This window comes from Neomonachus schauinslandi, chromosome 3 (assembly GCF_002201575.2).
Source record: "Neomonachus schauinslandi chromosome 3, ASM220157v2, whole genome shotgun sequence".
Lineage (NCBI taxonomy): Eukaryota > Metazoa > Chordata > Mammalia > Carnivora > Phocidae > Neomonachus > Neomonachus schauinslandi.
Genome location: NC_058405.1, coordinates 70,322,462 through 70,347,521, shown reverse-complemented (window position 1 = coordinate 70,347,521; position 25,060 = coordinate 70,322,462). Strand labels below are relative to the sequence as shown.

Sequence of the window (25,060 nt, the reverse complement as noted above, 5' to 3'; positions counted from 1 at the left end):
GTATTCCTTATTTGATTTCTTAATTTGTGATTAGTCTGACATTATTGCTATTTATATTCTACCTTGTAACAACAGGAGTTTGAGATGGCTTTCAAATAATGGTTAAAAATACATAAAGAGATCAAGAAAAATGAAAATAAAGGTCAAATCGAGTGGTTTAATATTAGTTAATATAAGCTTGTTCTCTGTTGTGTCACCAAGTATTTTTTTGAAATCAGGGGTGTATTATTTATTTATTTTTATTAACATATAATGTATTGTTTGTTTCAGGGGTACAGGTCTGTGATTCATCAGTCTTACACAATTCACAGCCCTGACCATAGCACATACCCTCCCCAATGTCCATCACCTAGCCACCCCATTCCTCCCACCCCCCACCACTCCAGCAACCCTCAGTTTGTTTCCTGAGATTAAGAGTCTCTTACTGTTTGTGTCCCTCTCTGGTTTCGTCTTGTTTCATTTTTCCCTCCCTACCCCTATGATCCTCTGTCTTGTTTCTCAAATTCCTCTTATCAGTGAGATCATATGATAATTGTCTTTCTCTGATTGACTTATTTTGCTTAGCATAATACCCTCTAGTTCCATCCACGTCATTGAAAATGGTAAAATTTCATTTTTTTGATGGCTGCATAATATTCCATTGTGTGTGTGTGTGTGTGTGTGTGTGTGTGTGTGTGTGTGTGTGTGTGTATACACCACATCTTCTTTATCCATTCATCTGTCAATGGACATCTTGGCTCTTTCCATAGTTTGGCTATTGTGGACATTGCTGCTATAAACATTGGAGTGCACGTGCCCCTTTGGATCCCTACATTTGTATCTTTTGGGTAAATACCCAGCAGTGCAATTGTTGGATCATAGGGTAGCTCTATTTTCAACTTTTTGAGGAACTCCATACTGTTTTCCAGAGTGGCTGCACCAGCTTGCATTCCCACAAACAGTGTAGGAGGGTTCCCCTTTCTCCGCATCCTTGCCAACATCGTTTCCTGACTTGATTTTAGCCATTCTGACTGGTGTGAGGTGGTATCTCATTGAGATTTTGATTTGTATTTCCCTGATGTCGTGATGTTGAGCACTTTTTCATTTCTGTGTTGGCCATTTAGATGTCTTCTTTGCAGAAATGTCTATTCATGTCTTCTGCCCATTTCTTGATTGGATTATTTGTTCTCTGGGTATTGAGTTTGATAAGTTCTTTATAGATTTTGGATACTAGCCCTTTATCTGATATATCATTTGCAAGTATCTTCTCCCATTCTGTTGGTTGTCTTTTGATTTTGTCGACTGTTTCCTTTGCTGTACAAAAGCTTTTTATCTTGATGAAGTCCCAATAGTTCATTTTGGCCCTTGCTTCCCTTGCCTTTAGCGACGTTTCTAGGAAGAAGTTGCTGTGGCTGAGGTTGAAGAGGTCGCTGCCTGTGTTCTCTTCAAGGATTTTGATGGATTCCTGCCTCACATTTAGGTCTTTCATCTATTTTGAGTCTATTTGTGTGTGTGTGTGTGTGTCTATTTTTGTGGTGTAAGAAAATGGTCCAGTTTCATTCTTCTGCATGTGGCTGTCCAATTTTCCCAACACCATTTGTTGAAGAGACTGTCTTTTGTCCATTGGACATTCATTCCTCCTTTGTTGAAGATTAGCTGAACAGAGTTGAGCCCATTTCTGGGCTCTCTATTCTGTTCCATTGATCTGTGTGTCTGTTTTTGTGCCAGTACCATACTGTCTTGAAGATGACAGCTTTGTAATAGAGCTTGAAGTCTGGAATTGTGATGCCACCAGCTTTGCTTCTCTTTTTCAACATTTCTCTGGCTATGTGGGGTCTTTTCTGGTTCCATACAAATTTTAGGATTATTTGTTCCATTTCTTCAAAAAAAGTTAATGGTATTTTGATAGGGATTGCATTAAATGTGTAGATTGCTCTAGGTAGCATAGACATTTTCACAATATTTGTTCTTCCAATCCATGAGCATGGAACGTTTTTCCATTTCTTTGTGTCTTCCTCAATTTCTTTCATGAGTATTCTATAGTTTTCTGAGTACAGATTCATTGCCTCTTTGGTTAGATTTATTCCTAGGCATCTTATGGTTTTGGGTGCAGTTGTAAATGGGATCGACTCCTTAATTTCTCTTTCTTCTGTCTTGTTGTTGGTGTATAGGGTTGCCACTGATTTCTGTGCATTGATTTTATATCCTGCCACTTTACTGAATTCTGGTATGAGTTCTAGCAGTTTTGGGGTGGAGTCTTTGGGGTTTTCCACATAAAATATCATATCATCTGCAAAGAGTGAGAGTTTGACTTCTTTGCCGATTCAGATGCCTTTTATTTCTTTTTGTTGTCTGATTGCTGAGGCTAGGACTTCTAGTACTATGTTGAATAGCAGGGGTGATAGTGGACATCCCTGCCGTGTTCCTGACTTTAGGTGAAACGCTCTGAGTTTTTCCCCATTGAGAATGATATTTGCTGTGGGTTTTTCATAGATGGCTTTTATGATATTGAGGTATGTACCCTCTATCCCTACACTGTGGAGAGTTTTAATCAAGAAAGGATGCTGTACTTTGTCAAATGCTTTTTCTGCATCTTTTGAGAAGATCATATGGTTCTTGTTCTTTTATTAATGTAGTGTATCACATTGATTGATTTGTGGACATTGAACTAACCTTGCAGCCCAGGAATAAATCCCACTTGGTCGTGGTGAATAACCCTTTTAATGTACTGTTGGATCCTATTGGCTAGTATTTTGGTGAGAATTTTGGCATCCATGTTCATCAGGGATATTGGTCTGTAGTTCTTTTTGGTGGGGTCTTTGTCTGGTTTTGGGATCAAGGTAATGCTGGCCTCATAAAATGAGTTTGAAGTTTTCCTTCCATTTCTATTTTTTGGAACAGTTTCAGAAAAATAGGTATTCTTTTTTTTTTTTTTTTTAAGATTTTATTTATTTATTTGACAGAGACACAGAGAGGGAACACAAGCAGGGGGAGTGGGAGAGGGAGAAGCAGGCTTCCCGCGGAGCAGGGAGCCCGATGCGGGGCTCGATCCCAGGACCTTGGGATCATGACCTGAGCCGAAGGCAGATGCTCAACGACGGAGCCACCCAGGCACCCCTTCTTTAAATGTTTGGTAGAATTCCCCTGGGAAGCCATCTGGCCCTGGCCTCTTTGTTGTGAGATTTTTGATTACTGCTTCAATTTCCTTAGTGGTTATGGGTCTTTTCAGGCTTCCTATTTCTTCCTGTTCAGTTTTGGTAGTTTATGTCTCTAGGAATGCATCCATTTCTTCCAGATTATCTAATTTCCTGGCATATAGTTGCTCATGAGTTTGTCTTTCATTGGTGTTGGTTGTGATCTCTCCTCTTTCATTCATGATTTTATTTGGGTCCTTTCTCTTTTCTTTTTGATAAGTCTGGCCAGGGGTTTATCAATCTTGTTAATTCTTTCCAAGAACCAGCTCCTAGTTTCGTTGATCTGTTCTACTGTTCTTTTGGTTTCTATTTCATTGACTTCTGCTCTGATCTTTATTATTTCTCTTCTCCTGCTGGGTTTAGGCTTTATTTGCTGTTCTTTGTCCAGCTCCTTTAGGTGCAGGGTTAGGTTGTGTATTTGAGACCTTTCTTGTTTCTTAAGAAAGGCTTGTATTGCTATATACTTTCCTCTTAGGACCGCCTTTGCTGCATCCCAAAGATTTTGAACAGTTGTGTTTTCACTTTCATTTGTTTTCATCATTTTTTAAAAATTCTTCTTTAACTTCCTGGTTGACCCATTCATTCTTTATTGGATGTTCTTTAGCCTCCATGTATTTGAGTGCTTTCCAACTTTCCTCTTGTGATTGAGTTCTAGTTTCAAAGCATTGTGGTCTGAAAATATGCAGGGAATGATCCCAATCTTTTGGTACCGGTTGAGACCTGATTGTGATCCAGGATGTGGTCTATTCTGGAGAATGTTCCATGTGCACTAGAGAAGAATATGTGTTCTGTTGCTTTGGGATGGAATATTCTGGATATATCTGTGCAGTCCATCTGGTCTAGTGTGTCATTTAAAGCCTTTATTTCCTTGTTGATCTTTTGCTTAGATGATCTGTCCATTTCAGTGAGGGGGATGTTAAAGTCCCCTACTATTATTATCACTGTATTTCTTTGATTTTATTATTAATTGGCTTATATAATTGGCTGCTTCCATGTTAGGGGCATAGATATTTAAAATTGTTAGATCTTCTTGCTGGATATACCCTTTAAGAATGATATAGTGTCCTTCCTCATCTCTTATTACAGTCTTTGGTTTAAAATCTAATTTGTCTGATATAAGGATTGCCACCCCAGCTTTCTTTTGATGTCCATTAGCATGGTAAATGGTTTTCCACCCCCTCATTTTAAATCTGGAGGTGTCTTTGGGTCTAAAAATGAGTCTCTTGCAGACAGCATATTGATGGGTCTTGTTTTTATATACAGTCTGTTACTCTGTGTCTTTTGATTGGGGCATTTAGCCCATTTACATTCATGGTAACTATTGAAAGATATGAATTTAGTTCCATTGTATTGCCTGTAAGGTGACTGTTACTGTGTATTGTCTGTGTTCCTTTCTGGTCTATTTTACTTTTAGGCTCTCTCTTTGCTTAGAGGACCCCTTTCAGGATTTCTTGTAGGGCTGCTTTGGTTTTCCCAAATTCTTTTTGTTTTTCCTGGAAGCTTTTTATCTCTTCTTCTATTTTCAATGACAGCCTAGCTAGATATAGTATTCTTGCCTGCATATTTTTCTCATTTAGTGCCCTGAATATATCATGCCCATCCTTTCTGGCCTGCCAGGTCTCTGTGGATAGGTCTGCTGCCAATCTAATGTTTCTACTGTTGTAGGTTACAGACCTCTTGTCCCGAGCTGCTTTCAGGATTTTCTCGTTGTCTCTGAGACTTGTAATTTTACTATTAGGTGTCAGGGTATTGACCTATTTTTATTCATTTTGAGGGGGTTTATCTGTGTCTCCTGGATTGTGATGCCTGTTTCCTTCCCCAAATTAGGGAAGTTCTCTACTTTAATTTGCTCCAATAGACCTTCTGCCCCTCTCTCTCTTTCTTCTTCTTTTGGGATCCCAAGTATTCTAATATTGTTTTATCTTACAGTATCACTTCTCTCTCGAATTCTGCCCTCATGATCCAGTAGTTCTGTCTTTTTCTCAGCTTCTTTATTCTCCATCATTTGGTCTTCTATATGACTGATTCTCTCTTCTGCCTCATTTATCCTAGCAGTTAGAGCCTCCATTTTTGATTGCACCTCATTAATAGCCATTTTGATTTAGACTTGGTTAGATTTTAGTTCTTTTATTACTCCAGAAAGGGATTCTGTAGTATCTTCTATGCTTTTTTCAATACCAGCTAGTATCTTTGTAATTGTCATTCTGAACTCTAGTTCAGACATCTTACTAATGTCTGTATTGATTAGGTCTCTGGCAGTCGGTACTGTCTCTTGTTCTTTTTTTTTTGAGATGAGTTTTTACGTTTTGTCATTTTATCCCGAGAAGAATAGATGAATGAGAGAACAAAATGCTAAAAGGGTAACAATGATCCCAGAAAAATATACACTAAACAAATCAGAAGAGACCCGAAACCAGGGGGAAAAAGAAAAAAAAAATATATCAGGCTGTGGAATAGAAAGAGCTACACAGTAGATTTTGGGTGTAGTTTGGTCTGTTAGAAGAAACTGCCTCCCAAAATTTTAAGAAAAACTTTATACATATACATACACATGTATATACACACACACACACACAAATAAGGGTAAATACGATGAAGGGATGGAATATGACTGTAAAGGAATTGATAAAATGTTGGTTGAAAAAGGAAAGAAGAACAATTAAAAGAAAGAAAAAGAAAAAAAATTTAAAAGATTAACTTTCAAAGACTAATGAATCATGGGAAAACAGCCATGAATTCTGTGTGCTGTATTCCCCTAGTGTGGAGTTCTGACGTTCTCATTGATCTGTAAATTTGGTCTTGGCTGGCTGTTCTTGCTGATTTTCTGGGGGAGGGGCCTGTTTCAGTGATTCTTAAATGTCTTTGCTGGAGGCGGAATTCCCCTGCCGGGTTCGGGCTAAGTAATCTCAGGTTTGCTCTCGGGAGCTTTTGTTCCTTGAAAGCTTTCCTTACAGCTTTGGAGGACAGCCATATTTTATCAATTCCTTTTTTAAAATCTTTTAATTTTCACTTTTACAGTCATATTCTATCCCTTCATTGTATTTAACTTTGTTTTATATATATGTTTTTCTTTCTTTAAAATTTTGGGATACAGTTTCTTCTAGTCTCCTGCCTGACCACTTTTTTTTTTTCTTCTTCCTTTCTTCAACTTATCAATTCCTCTTTTAAAATCTTTAATTTTTATCTTTACAGTCATATTCCATATACATACACACACACACACACACACACACGTACATGTATAAAGTTTTTCTTTAAAATTTTGGGAGGCAGTTTCTTCTAACAGACCAAAATACACCCAAAATCTAGTGTGTACCATTGTTTCCCTATAGTTGTAATGCTTGGGGTTCTAACAGTTCCTTCAGAATATACCTAAGGAAAGGTGCCAAGCTTCTGTAGTTTCTAGGAGGCTTACAACTTTGGAGCAAAGATACTAAGCTAATCTGAGGCAGAGCTAGAACAAGTGACCTCCTCTCTCTGGGTTTCCCATTTCCCCATGTGTGAAATAAATGGCTTAGACTTCATGATCTCTGAAGTTCCCACTGTTTCACTAGGTCTATGAAAATTAGAAAAGGCTAATTTTTAAAATTTCTCTGTGTACATATCAGGATTTAAGCTTTTAAAACTTAAAAAAAATTAAAAAATAAAACACATATATAATTCATTTTAAAACAAAGATTTACTTAAAGGGAGCGTGCAGGGGGTGGGGAGGGGCAGAGGGGGAGCGAGAAACTCAGACTCCCTGTTGAGCACTGAGCCCAATGTGGGGCTCCATCTAATGATCCTGAGATCATGACCTGAGCTGAAACCAAGAGTTGGATGCTTAACCAACTGCACCACTCAGGCTCTCCCTAAAATGAATTATATTTGCATTTTAAAATATCACACCGTAAGTTTTCTTCTTGCCTTTCCTAGGTCATTGTGGAAAGACATTTGCCATTTTGGAAAAATTTCTGAATCACAGCCATGACAAAATAGCATGGTTGGTCGTTGTGGATGATGATACATTAATAAGGTAAGGAGTCCTTCTCATCCTAGGATGGCTTTAAATTCTGTATATATTCATATTCAGAAGCTATGATGGGTACTTTTGCTCCTAGCCAAGATGGAGTAACAGGGACTAGATTTCATATATATATATATATATATATATATGAAATATATGAAATGTCATAGAACTCACCTCCTATGTTTCATGTGTCTCAGGGGTCAAAAGGACAATGACCCCTGAGACACATGAAACATAGGAGGTGAGTTCTACGACAGCCCCAGCTAACTGCCTTAAGGAAGTATAAATTGTTGCTGAGGGAGGGGAACCTAGGTGGAACCTGGGCAACCCTGGAGTTGAAGAGATGACGCTGAGAGCCTGGGGTGACTGAGGCCATTAATTTGCAGGACAGAGCACTGGAGAGGGAGAGCTGCATAGAAGGAGAACACCAGAGAGCTGTGGGGCCTCCCTTCAAGTATTGATCAGTACACATGTGTATGAAGAAACTACTGGAGGCTGGGGAGAGAACCAGCCAAAATGATGAGAGGGGATGGTGGCCAACAGACAGGGCTGAGTATAGTACCTAGCCACACTGGGAAACCTTGGATTCATAGGGTATTGGGTAGAGTATATAGAAGTGTCTTGCTTTAATAGCGGGGAAACAGCTAAGGCTGGATTAAGTACTGCTCCAGTCCTGCCCAAGAGATCTTAAAATACCCGCAAAGAACAAACTGTTTCCAAGTAACTATTTTGCGTCTTTCTAGGAATACCAAAATATCCATAACCCAACAAAGATTCATAATGTTTGGCATTCAGTCAAAAGTTACCAGACATACAAAGCAGCAGGAAAACACACTCATAATGAGAAAAATCAGTTGATTGAAATTACCCTAGAAATGACAGTGTTAACTAGTTATTATAACTACCAGTTCTGTTAGTTACAACTTAATAACTCTTCCCTTTATTCAAAAAGGAACATGAAAGGTATAATGAAACTGAACTTCTAGAGATAAAAACTACATTGTCTGGGGGTGAAAAATCCATTGGATAAGATTAACAAGTTAGATATTGCAGAAGAAATAGGACAATGCAATAGTAACTATACAAAAGAAATACAAATATAATTTAAAATCAGTGAACAGAACATCACTGAGCTGTGGTACAGTCACAGGTGGCTTTGTATATATGCAATTTGGAGTTCCCCAAAAGGGGACCTGACAAATATTTAAAGAAATATTTTCCAAATTTGATGAAAACTATAGATCAGCTGATCCAGACACAGATTCCAGATCGGTGAACCCTAGACACAACTGTGAGCATTCAAGCAGAGCATAATCACCTCCAAGAATGGACATCTTGTATAGCATTTATTATATCTGCAACCACTTGTGTCAATCTTCAGTATAATCTATATTAAAAGTTTTTATATTAAAAGTTTTGCCACATTTCTTCATATTTACCAGCAATAATATCTAATTGCCCAATGAGGTCTTAAATGTGTTTTTTGCTTTGAGCTTGTCACCTTTTCCTTGCAAGACTCTGACATCATTCTTGATTGCATGAACTTTGACTTCTCCTAAGTCATGAGGCTGAATAATTGGAAGATTTAGAGTCAGGTCAAAAATTCAAAAACTGAGGGGTACCTTGCACAGCTCAGTTGGTTAAGCATTCAACTCTTGATCTCAGCTCAGGTTTTGATCTCAGGGTCATGAGTTCAAGCCCCACTTTGGGCTGCTCCATGCTGGCCATACAGCCTACTTAAGAAAAAAAATTCAAAAACTTAAAAAAGGAAGTGGCCAAGAAAGGGAAAAAGTGAAAGTAGAATTTTAGACTCAAGAAAGAAAAAGGCAAATTCATATCTGGAGTTAGGACTAAAACACCCCACAGTAAACAAATTCAAAAGAAAATTTAATAAGGGACATGGATGAAAATTAGGAAAGTAATCCAGAAAATGGGGTCAAGTAGTTAAAAAGGTTAGAAAAAACTGGTTAAAATGAAGAGGCAGTGAAGCCCAACATATGTATAATTGGAGTTCCTGATTGAAGGGAAAAAAATCAAAAACAGAAATAACAAATTACCAGAAATAAAACAGTATCTTAATATATATGTTAAAAGGGCCTACCTAGTAGGTGCCATGGAAAATTGACTTGGGACCCTCAGCTTCTTCACATAGCTGGGTAAAACTACTAGATTTTGATAACTTCCTCTGAGTCTTGAGGCAAAATGATGAAATAACCTGTAGGGCAAGAAAGTAAGACTGGCATCAGACGTCTCAGAATAACATAAGTACGGAAACAGAGGAACAGGTTAAACTCAAAAAATTGTGAATCAAATTTTATGTGCAGCTAAGATTCTCTTAAGTATCAAGACTGTAAGAAATTAATGTCCATGAACTAAGTGTGCAGTGTGCACATGCATCCTTCCTGGGGATTAGAGAACTTCGTGCAAACGAGAGATGAAATTTGGGCAAGAGGACTGATGGTGGACAGTTCATATAATTAACTGTAAAAACAGGGTTGGGGATGTGGGTAGGGGAATAGTATATAAATGTAATATGTTGACAAAGCAAAAACTTGCAACTTTAAAAAAAATGGAAAGAAAAGGGAAAGTAGAATAAGATCATGGCTTACTGTATAGCTCATAGGTGGGATTCAAAGGATACCATGTAAAACTGACAGATCTAATAATAAGATGTTAAATAAAGAATAAGGCATAAAAAGTTAGATACAAGATAATGGGAAAAACTTTTCCAACACAAAGAATTTTTTTTTAAGGAAAAATTAAACACAGTAAATAGTGTATGTATAATTGAAACAAAGTAATTTCAGTGTTGAAACCAAATATCAGTCATGTCACTAAATTTGAATGGGTTTAACTCACCAAAGAACTTTTCAAATTGGCTCATAAAGCAAACCCCAACTCTGTACTTTTATATGAGACATACATAAATATAGTTCTTCAAAAAGCCTAAAAATAAAAGGATAAATATTTGGCAAACCAATGAGAATAAAAAATTCACTTCCCAACTCTAAAAGCTGGGGGAAAAAAAAATCACAAAGCCAACCGAAAAAAGCACAAGGAAGGAAATAATAAAGATACATGCAGAAATGATGAGGTAGAGAAAAAGATCCAATTAATCAAAATTTTGTTTCCTTGAAAAATTGGTACTGAATGCTTTTCTCATTTAATGGTATCTCCTGGAAATCAAAGTGCACAATGTATTTAGTATGCTGGTCTCTGTAAGAATGAAAAGGAAATAAAGCATACCTATGTCTCCTTATCTTTACAAAAATAAGTAAGGGACAGATGAACCAGTAAACCATGAAGCTGGTTTCTAAAAGGGTTGGGTGGGAGAAGAGGATAGATGGAGTAGGGGAGGGTGTGATACTTATGAATTTATCTTTTAATTTGGTTGAGTTGGGGAAGCATGCTCATATTTTACATATTTGAAAATAAGGACAGGAGAAAAGTCAAAGATAGAGGGGAAAAAAAGAAATGAACTCAACTGTGTTTCAAATGAAAACATCATCACACTGAAGGAAAAATGGTTTCCCATTGCCACATCTTGGACAAGCATCATATAATTAAGGACAACAATGAATTATGAACCATTAAAATTAGGACTCAGTGAGTTCATGCTTATAAGAAGTAGAAAATAGGTATGTTCATCAGGGATATTGACCTGTAGTTCTTTTTTGTAGTGTCATTTGGTTTTGGTATCAGGGTAATGCTAACCTCATAGAATGAAGTTTGAAGGAAAGCTTTTCTTCCTCTTCTGTTTCTTGAAATAGTTTGAGAAGAGGCATTAACTCTTCTTTAAATGTTTGATAGAATTCACCTGTGAAGACATCTGGTTCTAGACTTTTGTTGGGATTCAGTTTCCTTGCTGGTAATCAGTCTGTTCAGATTTTCTGTTTCTTTCTGATTCAGTTCTGGGAGGTTGTATGCTTCTAGGAATTTAGCCATTTCTTCTAGGTTACCTGAAACTAATATAACACTGTACGTTAATTACACTGGAATTAAAAAAAATAAAAAAGCAAGGAAAAATGGTAACTGTCCAGTGGAGAAACCAGACAACAACTGAGTGGTCAGAATAGGTATCACCAGTGAAGATCAGAAGGACATCGTGTGTCAGACACAGCATCACATAATACTGTGACTGGGAATGTGTGTGTTGGACTTTATCATGAGGAAACACCAGACAAACCCAACATGAGGATCATTCCATTAAAATTAGGGGAGGTGCTTTTATTATTAAAAATACCAGGGTCATGAAAGACAAAGAAAAGTTGAATAACTATTGCAGATTAAGAGAGAAAAAAGTGATATAAATAAATGCAATAAGGGATCCTGAGCTGCATCCTGTACTGAAGGGAAGATGTGCATAACGGACATTGGGTCAATTGATAAAATTGGAATATGGTGGTAGCTTAGATATAAGCATTTATTTTCAGTTTTGGAATCCTAATTAAGGCTGCTATGAACCTTTGTGTACATATCTTTGTAAATATATCTATTTATCTTGGCTAAATACTTATGAGTAGAATGGCTGGAACATAGTGTATATTTAACTTTTTAAGAAAATGACTGTATTAAAGTTTTTGAAATCCTTAACTTTTCCTGTTCTTAGGACATTTATGTATTTAGGGGAAAGGGGCATAATGTATGAGGCTTACTCCCAAATATTTTAGAAAAAATATGTATATACACACACGTACACATGCATATGCACACATATGCACATACACAATACATGTATATATACACAGACACATGAATATAGAGAAATATTGAGAGAATTATAAAGCAAATAGGGTAAAGTTAACAACTGGTGAATATGGGTAAAGGATATAGGAGAGTATTTTCCATTGTACTACTCTTGGAGTTTTTCTAAAATCTTGAAATTACTTCCAGATAAAATGTCAAAAAATAAAAACCATAGGTCAGAGTAGATTTTCATCCGGAAATCAGTATTCTAACAAAATGAAGGATAAAAATCCTATAACCATCTCAATAGATGTATAAAAAGCATTTGACAAGATTCCATTCAGGATAAAGATTCTCAACAAAAGAGGTATGTTCCTTCTAAACCCAAACATAATAAAGGCCATATGTGAAAAACCCACAGCTAAGATCATCCTCAATGGTGAAAAATTGAGAGCTTTTCCCCTAAGATCAGAAAAAAGACAAGGATGTCCACTCTCACTACTTTTATTCAACATAGTCTAGAAGTTCTAGCCATAGCAGTCAGACAAGAAATAAGAGGCATCCACATTGGTAAAGAAGTCCAACTGTCATCTTTTAGATGACATGATATACATAGAAAACCTTAAAGATTCCACCAAAAAACTACTAGAATAAATGAATTCACTAAAGTTGCAAGATTCAAAATTAATATCCAGAAATCAGTAGTGTTTCTATACACTAACAACAAAGTCACAGAAAGAGAAATTAAGAACACACCATTTGCAGTTGCACCAAAAAGAATAAAATACCTAGGAATGAACTTAACTAAAGAGGTGAAAGACTTGTACTCTGAAAACTATAAAACACTGATGAAAGAAATTGAAGGAGACACAAACAAATGGAAAGATATTCCATCCTCATGGGTTGGAAGAATATTGTCAAAATGTCCTATTACCCAAAGCAGTCTACAGATTCAACACAATCCGTGTCAAAATATCAACAGTATTTTTCTTAAAATTAGAATAATCCTAAAATTCATAGGGAACCACAGAAGACCCCAAACAGCCAAAGCATTGTTGATAAAAAAGAACAAACCTGGAGGTATCACAATCCCAGGTTTCAAGATAGACTACAAAGTTGTAGTAATCGAAACCATATGGTATTGGCATAAAGACAGACACATAGATCAGTGGAACAGGATAGAGACCCCAGAAATAAGCCCACATTAATATAGTTAATCTATGAAAAAGGAGGCAAGAATATACAATGGGCAAAAGTCAATGTTTTCAATAAATGGTGCTGGGAAAACTGGACAGCAACATGTAAAACAAAAGTGGACTGTTTTCTAACACCATACACAAAAATAAACTCAAAATGTATTAGAGACCTAAATAGGAAACCTGAAACCATAAAAATCCGAGGAGAGCGCTTAAGCAATAATTTCTCTGACATCGGCCATAGCAACATTTTTCTAGGTATGTCTCCTAAGACAAAACAGAAATTCAGTATGAGACTACATCAAAATGAAAGGTTTTTGCACAGTGAAGGAAACCATCAACAAAGCAAAAAGACAACTTACTGAATGGGAGAAGATATTTGCAAGTGATATATCCAATAAGGGGTTAATATCCAAAATATGTAAAGAAGTCCTACAACACCAAAAAATCTGATTTAAAAATGGGCAGAGCACCTGGATAGACATTTCTCCAAAGAAGACATACAGATGGCCAACAGGCACATGAAAAGATGCTCAATATCAGTAATTTTGAGGGAAGTGCAAAATCAAAACCACAATGAGATATCACCTCACACCTGTCAGAATGGCAAAAATCAAATGCAAGAAACAACAAGAGTTGGCAAGGATGTAGAGAAAAAGGAACACTTTTGTGCTGCTAGTGCTAACGCAAACTGGTGCGGCCATTGTGGAAAACAGTATGGAGGTTCTTCAAAAAGTCAAAAGTAGAAATACCATATGATCCAATAATTCCATTATTGGGGGATTACACAGGGAAAAGGAAAACACCAATTTGAAGATATATGCACCCGTGTTTACTGCAGCATTATTTACAATAGGCAAGACACGGATGCAGCCCAAGTGTCCATTGATAGATAAATGGATAAAGATGTGGTATATATAGAGAGAGTGGAATATTAGCTATAAAAGAAAGATCTTGCCATTTGTGACAACATGGATGGACCTGGAGGGTATTAAGTGAAATAAAGCATTTGTCTTTCTCAGTCTGAATTATGATTCCACTAATAAACAGAATGTAAAAAAATAAAAATAAATCAGACCTATAAAGAACTGATGATTGCCAGAGAGAAGGGGAGTGGGAGATTGGGCAAAATATGTGAAGGGGAGGGGAGATACAGACCTCCAGTTATGAAATGAGTGAGCCATGGGAATAAAAAGCAGAACGTAAGGAATACCATCCATGATACTGTGGTTAGCGATGTAAAGGGACAGATGGTAGTTATACTTGTGGTGAGCATAACATTGCATATAAACTTGTCAAATCACTAAGTTGTACACCTGTAACTTAGGTAACATTATGTGTCCTTTACATACACACACACAAATCAGTATTATGCTGTTAGAAAAGCTCTATGCAACACTAAGCTGTGTTAGTATGATTTTGATAGCATGTAATCTTAACTGTTGCCATACTGTTTTTCTTCATTTCTGTGCCTCAAAATTGCTTGATATGGTAACATATTGTTAAATAAAAGTTCCTTTCCTGGATGAACAGCCAATCCGCTTGGACAGAATTGGAGATTGATCTGCTTTATCCACATTTCTAGTTTTTAGCAAAATGAAGTACATGATAGTTGTCAGACTCAGTTTATGATTCTTTAGCTTTAAAATGATACCATGAGTAGGGAAATGGTTGATGTTAAAAGGAAAAGAAACCCAGATGAGATGTTAAATCCCAGTTATTTTAACCTCAGAAATTATAAGTTGAGGGTTGAATTGACATTTTTACAATATGCAGGAGCAAGAGAAATACTTTTCATTTCTTCTCAGTCAAGAAGTAGATGTAAATTTGCCCCAGAGGTCTTTGAGGTTTTTTGTTTGTTTTTTTTGCGGGTTTTTTTTTTTTTTTTTAATACACAAGACTTTTACCAGCTGAAGACCACAGTGTCCTTAGAGATCTTTGAGTATATTCTCCATAACTGAATGGTGTCTTACTAGGTATCTGCAAACTTCCTCACCTTCCCCTGCAGAGTTATCAGCTGACTTCCTGAAGACAGATTCCAAACTAGGTGCCTAGAATGTTTACCTCGTGTGCCCCAAACATGACAGTTTCCAAGATAATGTATTCTGACCACTGAGAAACTGTCAACATTGTCAGTGGCCTTGACCTCCAGGCAGATATAAACACGATTAGCAAACTTGTGAATTTTTAGCACATTTTTAAGCAATTTTTTTCACATGTTAAATTTATTTTCTTCACTTTCAGCTTTAGGCTTATTAGCTGGGCTGTTTGTGTAAGATGCAGGAGCGTGGATTGGAAAGGTGTCCTCCTCTCTACTTCATGCATATTTCCATTTTGACTTCTTAAGACCCTACCTATCCCCCAAAAGAAGAAAAATGAAATTCTAGAGCACTAGTCTTTTAGATGTTAATACTTCTAAGAACTTATGATTAGTAATTTAGAGAAATACTGGATATATCCACCTCTTGGACATGCACGATGCTCGTCAGGCTTGAGAAACATTGAAATTTATTTAGCCAATTAAAAAAAATCCGAAATTGACCACGGAACAACTCTTTTCAGGAAACACTGATTAAGGTCATGAGAGAACTGGGGATTTGGTGGAGTGTGACCTGGCCAGCTCTAGTTAGAACATACAGTGGAAGGACTTTATAAAAGTATCTGTAAGTGGTGTAAGTTCTTCAAACACGGAAAAGCTAGCCCTTCTCAATATCAACCTTTGTCTCACCTTTAAAAAGCTATTTCTAGATTTTATTTTCCTACAAAGTCTTTTTCTTCCTTCATCCTTATGGCAGCTATCATTGCAGGCATTTCTCTAATCGGCTCCTAGATATTCTCATTGCCCTTTGTAAGCTATTTTGTTGACTTGTACAAAGAGGTACAGTTGCCAGAGGTATAAATAGACATAAAAAGACAACTCATGTGGCCTTACTCGGGGGAAACATATTCATGGTTGTGCACCATAATTGGAAGGTTTCCTGGAAAGCCTCACTGCCCAAATTCCCTTTCCCCACCCGCCAGCCATGTGCCTGACATGGACCTCATTTGTACCTCAAACATTCCATATTGTGGGGGGGGGGAGCACCTGGTAGTGCAGTCGGTTAAGCATCCAGCTCTTGGTTCCAGCTCAGGTTGAGATCTTAGGGTTGTGGGATTGAGCCCTGCACTGGGCTATGCCTGCTCATTGCAGAGTCTGCTAAAGTTTCTTTCTCCCTCCTCCCAGCCCCCCACTCCCCTCACGTGTTCGATCTCTAAATCTTTAAAAAAAAAAAAAATCCATTTGGGGGCCATTAAAAATGAAAATATACCAAGTGTTAGGAAGTGGCAGAGGGTCAGTAAGGTCTCCTCCAGACTGAGAAGTCCTTTTAATACCAAAAAATGAAGCAAGCCCCTCCATACCATTCACAGAGTTTTATTCAGGGTAACTTACTGACGGGTGGCTGGGTGGGCTTACAGACGATCCCAGCTGTAATACACTCTTAGTCTCCACCCCTATTCGAGGCCTCTATCCAGCCCTTTCACCAGCTCTTACGGAGTGAGGGGCCTGGTGGGGAGGGCACGGGGGTAGTTATCTTAAGGGGCACCACCTGTGCACCGGAAGCGAGAACAAGAAGTCCCACAGGTGGAGTCAATGTTGTCAGCACTCCTGCATTCCACGCTGCACCCCCCTGCCGACATCTTTATGGCCCATATAATCTTTACCCTCGTACCGGATACCATCCAGGTGCCGCAGCAGGAATACAAATAGCAACAGGAGCTTAACCAGTACCACTCCTGGTTTTTCAGCATTCCGCATTCTTGAGGGGTAGGGGCAATGACCAGTCTAACTACTTCCTGCTGAAGAGGGGTGCAGGTCAGGAGTTAAGGAATGAAACTGCCTTTCAACCAATTGCAGAGATTCTGTAGTACTAAGTTGAGCCCCCATCCTTTATAGAGCCATTACTTTGGAAGTCTTGCATATAGTCTTAGCATTTTAGTCTACATTTTATAACAAGGTCAATTAGGTCAGTTCATTTGAACCGTGGTCCCATTTCAGGACGTGGTCTTGCTGGTGGGCTTTCAAAGTCAGGCCTATAGTGTGCAAGCAGTCAGGTAGAAAATTAGCCATATATGCAAGAAAACCAAAAGAATTCAGGGTCCAGCCTAGTTTTAGAGGTAAACAATCAACATTCAAAGATAATCAGAACTAGAATCTAACACCCATAAAGATATATCACCAAATCAACTTTTTCCTCTCTAAAATCACCCTCATTTCTATCAAAGGTAGCCAAATTAAGTTGTTTGTGGGGGTGCCTGGGTGGCTCAGTTGGTTAAGCATCAGACTCCTGATTTTGACTCAGGTTATGATCTCAGGGTCATGAAATCAAGCCCCATTAGGCTCCAAGTCCTGCGTGGTGTCTGCTTGAGATTCTCTCTCCCTCTGCCTCTGCCCCACTTAGTTTCCCCCTCCCTCACTGCCAAAAAAAAAAAAAGATTGTTTGTAAAACAAGTCCAATTTTAACAAACTCGGCCTAATTATTATTGTTTTGGGCCTATCTACATAAATGCAGTAAGAATAGTGACTGGCCATTTATGTTCTTCTAAGGCTGCTTTGTTGGAACTTCCCATAAGGAATTTCATATTGAGCTTTTAACAGCCTTTGGAGGCCAGAAGCCAAGCCAAATACTTGCCATCAGACTTGCCTGCAATACCTTTAGTTTGGGTTACTTCCACTCTTCTTGAGGTTCCCCCCAAAATATCCTGTGGTTCCTGAGACTGCCAGGAAGTAACCCTCCTTACCTGGTAAAGGCTCCCAGGAACCCTGTAAACAGGGACCAGGTTGAATTAATTTTTTCAAGGGGCTCCCTTGGCTCCATAAAGTCAATCTTAGCACCTTAAAACTGGCCCTATCAGAATCTATGCAGGTCTCTCTCAAATAGGACCTTCCAGTCATAGCCTTGGTAATATAACCACTGTTTACAATGTTCCATTACAAGAACATGTTCTTATTGAACTTACACAAATAACTATAATTGATTTCCCATTTTGTTGCCACAAGCCCCAGCCAAATCCTTCTGGATGTGAACTTACATCCAATTCACAACTCACCTTTGGCATTAATATCCCTAATGCTTATACTTATCTTTCCATAGATAAGTGTGCATTCAGCCAGTGACTCTTAGTGCTAGTACGGTCCGTTGGTTGGTACAAGACCAATAAATGGTTAATTCCACCCGGGGCCTCCGGTTGACCCCTATTGCACACATGAGAGGGCAACCCTGGCCTACCTCCTAGTCTCGGGGGGGGTAGGTGGTATCCACCCCTGAAATTCTGCCGGTAACAGGGGGGCACTTGGCAACACCCCTGGCTTTTTAGAGCCTTCCTTCAGGGAAGTAAACTGCTTTCCCTTAGGCAATGCCTTCTAGAGGCTTAGCAAGACCGAAATGGGTTGTTTGTATTTTCTCTGGGGGCCCCAGATAATATTAGATCTTGCTACCATTGTTTATGAGCTCTTGATAGGCCCCCTTTCCACCATTTTATCATTAGGAGGATCCTTTATTTTCCCCTGCTTTTCCATCTATTTCCCTTTCGGTTTCATGTAAGTCTGCCATTATAGCAGCTACTATAGCAATGGGACGTTTAACCCCAGGGACGAGAGCGGATGCTAAAGTCCCATACCCTGCCCCTGGCGCTGACCGTGAGATGTGCACATTCGTACAAGAGGAATGTAATTCTTCATTTGCGCCACCAAAATGCTGGGTGTAAATGGCATGTTTCATCCCCAGTTCTTCCATAGAGGTCCCGTGCAACGGAGGGGAGGGAACAGCCTCCTCGGTAAGCCAGGTTTTCTTAATGCTAGCATGTATCCAATCAGTCAGATTAGCTAAGTGCCTGCAGTGCTCACCCATGCCTGCAGTATATAGTCTTTGTCACAAGGCAGGTTGAGCCGTGGCTGAGGCCATTTTTGATGTCTCCAATCCATTTACCATAACACCATGTTCTCTAGTATCCCACAGTCATAACCCCCAAGCTGCCACCCTTTCTGAGCCCTTTTGCTTCTCCACCATTTCAGATAAGTGTTTTTAGGGCATCCCTGTACTCACACACTGGTCTGAAATGCTCAAAAGCCCTGGCCGAGTCTCCCCACAGGGTGGTGGCTAGCCAGCTTGGGATTTCCCCCACGGACAACAGGCTCCCCCCCGTCATAGCCCGTTAACCCATGGCTTGTTTGATTTTCGGTATCCTGCCCACTATGCCAAGTGTTAGGAGGTGGAGGAGGGTCAGTCATGTATCCTCCAGACTGAGAAGGCACTTTAATACCGAAAATGGAAGCAAGCCACTCCATCCTGTTTACGCAGTTTTACTCAGGACAACTTACGGTTGGTTGGTTGGTTGGTTGGTTGGTTGGTTGGTTGGTTGGTCAGGACGGTAATATGCAGCAATTCTTTGCCACTCTCCAGACCTTAATCCCCAGCTTTTATGGCGCCAGGGGCGTGGTGGTGCCGTCACAGGGTAGTTATCTACAATGGTGCCACCTGTGTGCTAGAGGACCAAAGATGGAGTCGGTGTTGTCAGCACTCCTACACCAAGTACACCTGAATGGATTAGACAGTTCACACTTACTGAGAAACAGGACTGGAAGAAGTGAGCTAAACGGTACATGGGCCACCTGTACTTCATTAACCTGCCACCCTATTCACCCAATCTAGGCAGCCATGTTCTGGCAGTGGCTTACTAAAACTGGGGAGTAAGCCCCTGGTTTTTTAGTCTCTCTCCTGTTTCCAGGAATATACAGTGTCCACTGATTTTTTTTTTTCTTTTTCTGGAAAAAATGCATTTCTCCTGTAAATCACTTGAATTTCATCTCTAAATGATTTCATATTGTTATTATACTATAATTATACGTATATACATATAACTACATAGTATGACCAGTGGGATGTAAGAATCATAAACTATTTACCGTGAACACACTTTTGAGTTTAAGTCATTATTGCTTATGTTCCCTTTGGAATTTTAGCATCTCCAGGCTCCAGCACTTGCTTAGCTGTTATGACTCCAGCGAACCAGTGTTTCTGGGAGAGCGGTACGGCTACGGCCTGGGCACTGGCGGCTACAGCTACATCACGGGAGGAGGAGGGTAACTATGAGCATGGCTTTCTGCACATACTCTCAGCATTAACTTCGGTTTCCATGATACAGGGCTCGGTCTGTGGCGGTGGGACCTATCCTGAGATCTAAGTGCTCTGTAAATGGCAGCCGTTTCTATAACAGGAAAGTGAACATTAAATTTGCTAAATATGAAAAGAATCCACGCTAAAGAATATTTTACCCCACGAAGAAATATAAATCGTTGTCAAAGTATTTGGTAGAAATGTCCCTATAGGAATAATTGTTTCTAGGTAGCCAATTAGTTTTGATTGGTTAAATGAAAAAAGAAATTTGGATATAGATTTTATTGTCAGAAAATAAGTCATTGGACTTCTAAATTATCTAGTGCTAATAAATCACATTTCGGAGAAGAGTAGTATAGAAGTTTAGACTTAAGCAATTAAGTGATATTTGTGTAGGTTTTATAGGTTTTAAATAACAGTGAAAAGTCAATGTTTTTAAATGAAGTATCTGCCTAATCTCTTGTGGGGAAAGATTTTGATTTGATTTATATGGGTAAATCAATTGAGCAATTAATCTTTCTATTATTTCTGTAGTCTTTGCTATTGGGGTATGTAGGGAAAATCTTAACTTGGTATAAACTATAGTGATTTAAAGTCATTCCAACAGGTATTTGCTGAATGTCCACCCTGTGCTAAGCAACATTCTTGGCACTGGTTTCTAAACCTCTGAAGGGTCAGGACTTTATATTCTTACTTTGTAGTCCCCTAGATCAGAATGGTTCCTACTGCAGGACCTCAAGAATCGCATTCCAGGGGTTCTGGCTTGGTCTAGCTGATTCAGTGGTTAATATAACATGGCTATGGACATGACTCTTTCATAGTGATAACTGAGCCTGGGCATGAGTACTGATCTTTCTTGAGCAGTGGCCGTGTGTCTTCCTGAGGTCATTACCAATAGGAGATGCAGATGCAGGTAGGCCTTCAAAAAGACACTAAAGGGAAGGCCAAGGAGTATTGGTCTCTTCATTTAAAAAAAAAAAAGAAAAGAAAAAAGAAACTCAAGCTATGTGCAGCCTTATGGTAATGCATTTAGTTTTCAGTGGGTGAGGTACTGGGTCTGGTTAAGGATCCGGGCATGGTATCTGTTGAGTAAGAACTTCCTACCTTTGAAAGGGGTCCTGTTATTTGAATATGGGTTTGTATATTTTGTAGCACATAGGTGTGGATATACTTTTAACATAGAAGTGATTTTTTGTCAAGAAAACTATTTTGTTGTCTTCCTTGCCTGTTGGATTTCACTTTTAGGTCTGAGACTGGCCCTTGAAGCCTGAAATGCCACTTGACAGCACCCAGCCAGCATTGCCTTTCATCGCTCCAGCTGGTTGCTCATTCGCTCCAGGAGCCTAGCGGGTGCGGGCATGGGGGATGCAAAGACCACAATTCCTTCCCTCCAGGCGCTCACAGGCTAGTGCCAGATTGACAGATACACTGCATGAGTGTCACTGCTCCCTTTCCCAGGCCCATGGTGGGCACTGTAACCACCAAGATAGCACCTTTAACCTCTTATATGTTCAACTTCTACCTTGCTACTGTGGACTTCCTGCCACCTCCAGTTTTCCCATCTTAAAACTCCCCCCTGCCGGGCGCCTGGGTGGCTCAGTCGGTTAAGCGTCTGCCTTCGGCTCAGGTCATGATCCCAGGGTCCTGGGATCGAGCCCTGCATCAGGCTCCCTGCTCAGCAGGGAGCCTGCTTCTCCCTCTCCTACTCCCCCTGCTTGTGTTCCCTCTCTCTCTCTCTGTCAAATAAATAAATAAAATCTATAAAAAAAAACAAAAAAATAAAACTCCTTCCTGCCACCACACCCTCCCTCTTCTCCCCTTGAAATCATCTTCAGAATCCACAATTCATGATCTCTGCTTCCCCACTTCCATCTGACCCCTGTGCTTGGCCTTCAACCTAAACCACCTTGCTGAGGACTGTGGCCATGTCCACGTAGCCACATCCAGTGGCGTGATTCCAAACTCTCTTGTTTAACCTCTTGGCCGCCTTTGACAAAGGTGACCGCCACTCCTTGAAAGGCTTCTTTCTCTTGCTTTCCAGAACAGTGTCATATCCTTGTGTATTCCTGCCTTTCTGATCATTCCTTCCCAGGTCCTTTTTCCTGTCCCTTAAATGGCTGTGTTTTCCAGGCATCTTTTCTGGTGTTCCTTCTCTTCTCACTCTGTATTCTCCTTGGTGATCTTATCCACCCCTATGACTAAGCTGAAAGCACCCAAACCTCTATCCCCAGCCTACAGCTCTTTCCTGACCTCGAGGCCATGTCCACTGGGGTGACAAGACCCAGCACTGCCATCCTGTCCTCATCCTCTGACTCTGGCCCCTGGCCCCTGCTTTACTGTTTTTCAAGTAGTCTTGCCTCAGGGAATCACAAGTTCCCGCCCCACAGACCTGTGACTCTGCTTTACCCTTTCTCTCCCTCATTCCCCAGGACCCTGAAGTCAACCCAGTCAGTTTTGTCTCATAAATACCACCTCTGTCTCCATCTCCCCAGGGCTAGTCGAGGTCACCCCACCTCTTACATGTGTGCTCCTGCCATAGCTCATCTCCTCCGCTCCTTGCTGTCGACCACACTGTAGCCACAGAGACCTTTCTACAACCACGTCTGATCCTGTGGCCCTCCTGCTCAGAGGCTTTCACTCGCCTCCATTGCTTTTATTCTTCCACAAGAGCATGAACTCTTTCCTACCTTTGGCATCTGAGATAGTCTCTCACATTCCTACAGGAGTCATGCTGGTTTGGGATTAGGCCTTATTTTAATCACTGCTGGTTTGCTGGGTCCACAGCCTCTCTGGGTGCTGCTGATTTCTGTAGTGGGTCTTGTCTCCTTCCTCCTGCTCTCTGACCCAACTTGTCCCTGAAAGCTGCCACATCTTGCTACCCACATGGGAAGGATTCCTCTCTCTAGAAATTAGTTCTTCTGGGTTTCATATCATCCATGTCTTCAACAATTCCATAGGTTAATGTGGTTTTAATTTTATTTGGATTTTTTTTATTACCACGGGAAGTGAAAGTCTTTGCATTCTTTTATAACCTCCTGTTACCTTTAGAATAAAGTCCAAATTACTCATTAAGACTTACCAGGCCTCTCATGACCTTGGCAGATGCTGTTTTACTTTTATAGCTTCATTCATCTGCACCCTCATCTTATTTCAATTCCTCAGAGGCATTTCTTCTTTCCTCTTCCCCAAGATTGGCATCTGCTGGTCTCTACATAGCACTGTGTCCCCTCCCCAACTTTCTGTCTTTGTCACTAGGCTCATCCTTCTTTTTTTTTTTTTTTTTTTGGAAAAAATATAGCTGTTAGTTATTCCTGGAAGCCTTTGGCCTAGTCTGGCCTCTCAAATCTGGGTTTGATGCCTTTCAAATATACTTTCATAGCATATTATGCAAACCATTATCATTTAATTGCCTATTTACCTTTCTGTTTTCCACCTAAATTATGAATTATTTGAAAGCAGCACCTGTATCTCATTTCTCATTATATCCTCACTTCCTAGCATAGGGACTCATTTTTCACAAGGTACAATGAATAAATGAATAAACAAATGCATGAACATTGAGCCTTGGTCTTTGTATAGCTAACGACCATTGTAATATTCTGTTTTTCATAGCACTTTTACAAAGATGCAGAAACATTCATCATGCGATTGTCTCATATCAACCTTTGAAGAAAGCTGCAGACATCATGTTAAATGATCTCTCGGTAGACTTTTCTGATGATCCAGCTTAAGAACCAACATGATTTTTTTGTAAACAGCAAGTCAGGATCAATTAATGGCTTATAAAACCAGTGAATGGATCATAACCATCATTTAAAAATAATGAAATATAAAATGGAATAGAATAAAATAGAAATATCATAGTGTATCACATGTAGTAAGGGTGTGTGTTGTTTTATGAAATTTTGTTTCAGTTTTATACACACATACAATACATATAAATGGTTGTAGTATGAAATGTGTTTCTTGTGTTCTCACTGTGGTTTATGGTCAAGTTAAGTTTTTGTAAAGCCTTGCCTTCAACCATCTCCCCTCAGCCCCACGAAGCAGAGCTGAATCGGGAGTGTAGACTCCACAGTGATTTATGTGTAGATATTCTGTATTGTTTGGAAAATGAGACTTTTGCATTTTCTTGAATGCAAATGTCTGGTGTTCACTTCGTTGCTTACTCCTATGTCTGAGTAGGAAGCTATGATCAGGATGTCCTCATTCTCTTTGGCAGCCTCCTTGAAGGGGCTGAGGACAATGTTACCCGGAGACAGCCCTGACCAGTTCATCTGCTGGAAGACCGGGAGAGGCGGGCGCATTTCTGATGCCCTTCACCTTCTGTATGTGCTCTTGATCTGCACGTGCATGGCCTTGGGCAGGCCCCTGCCCCCCGTTTCAGTTTTTCTTCTGCTTAAAATTAGTATATTATATATTAAAAGAAATCACATTATTAGTTTTACAGCCTCTCAACATCTTTTTAATATTTAAAAGTTGGCAGGCAGAGCAGACATACCATGATATGTCCAGTACTTTTCCATTTTGGGGGAACTCTTCATTTTGAAACAACCCATCAGCATACTAATAAGCAAGTGTTATTAAAGGCTCGTGTGTACTTAGTTTGTGTGAATAATTAATGTAAGACTGTTCTGTGTGAGTAGGGAAAAATAGAAAAAAAATTACTAATAAAGATTTTATGCTTACATTTTATCTTCCTGTAAGGTTAACTTTTCAGAGAGTGGGCCAGGATAAAAGAGTGGGCCTTCCTTTTTTTTTTCATTCTATTAGATGCTGACAAAAGAAAAAAATAAAGTGTTTGATATAATTAAATTGGGCTTAAGATAAAGAAGATTACAG

General features: G+C 39.3%; 1 protein-coding gene across 1 annotated transcript in view; it reads left to right on the top strand.

The window, feature by feature from the left end:
• Positions 1-25,060, top strand: part of B3GLCT (beta 3-glucosyltransferase) — a 99,372-nt gene that overhangs the window by 59,471 nt on the left and 14,841 nt on the right. The window contains exons 12-13 of the mRNA XM_044913600.1: positions 7,089-7,188; positions 20,065-20,184. Coding sequence (XP_044769535.1) covers positions 7,089-7,188; positions 20,065-20,184 — 220 coding nt within the window. The remainder of the gene's footprint in view (positions 1-7,088; positions 7,189-20,064; positions 20,185-25,060) is intronic.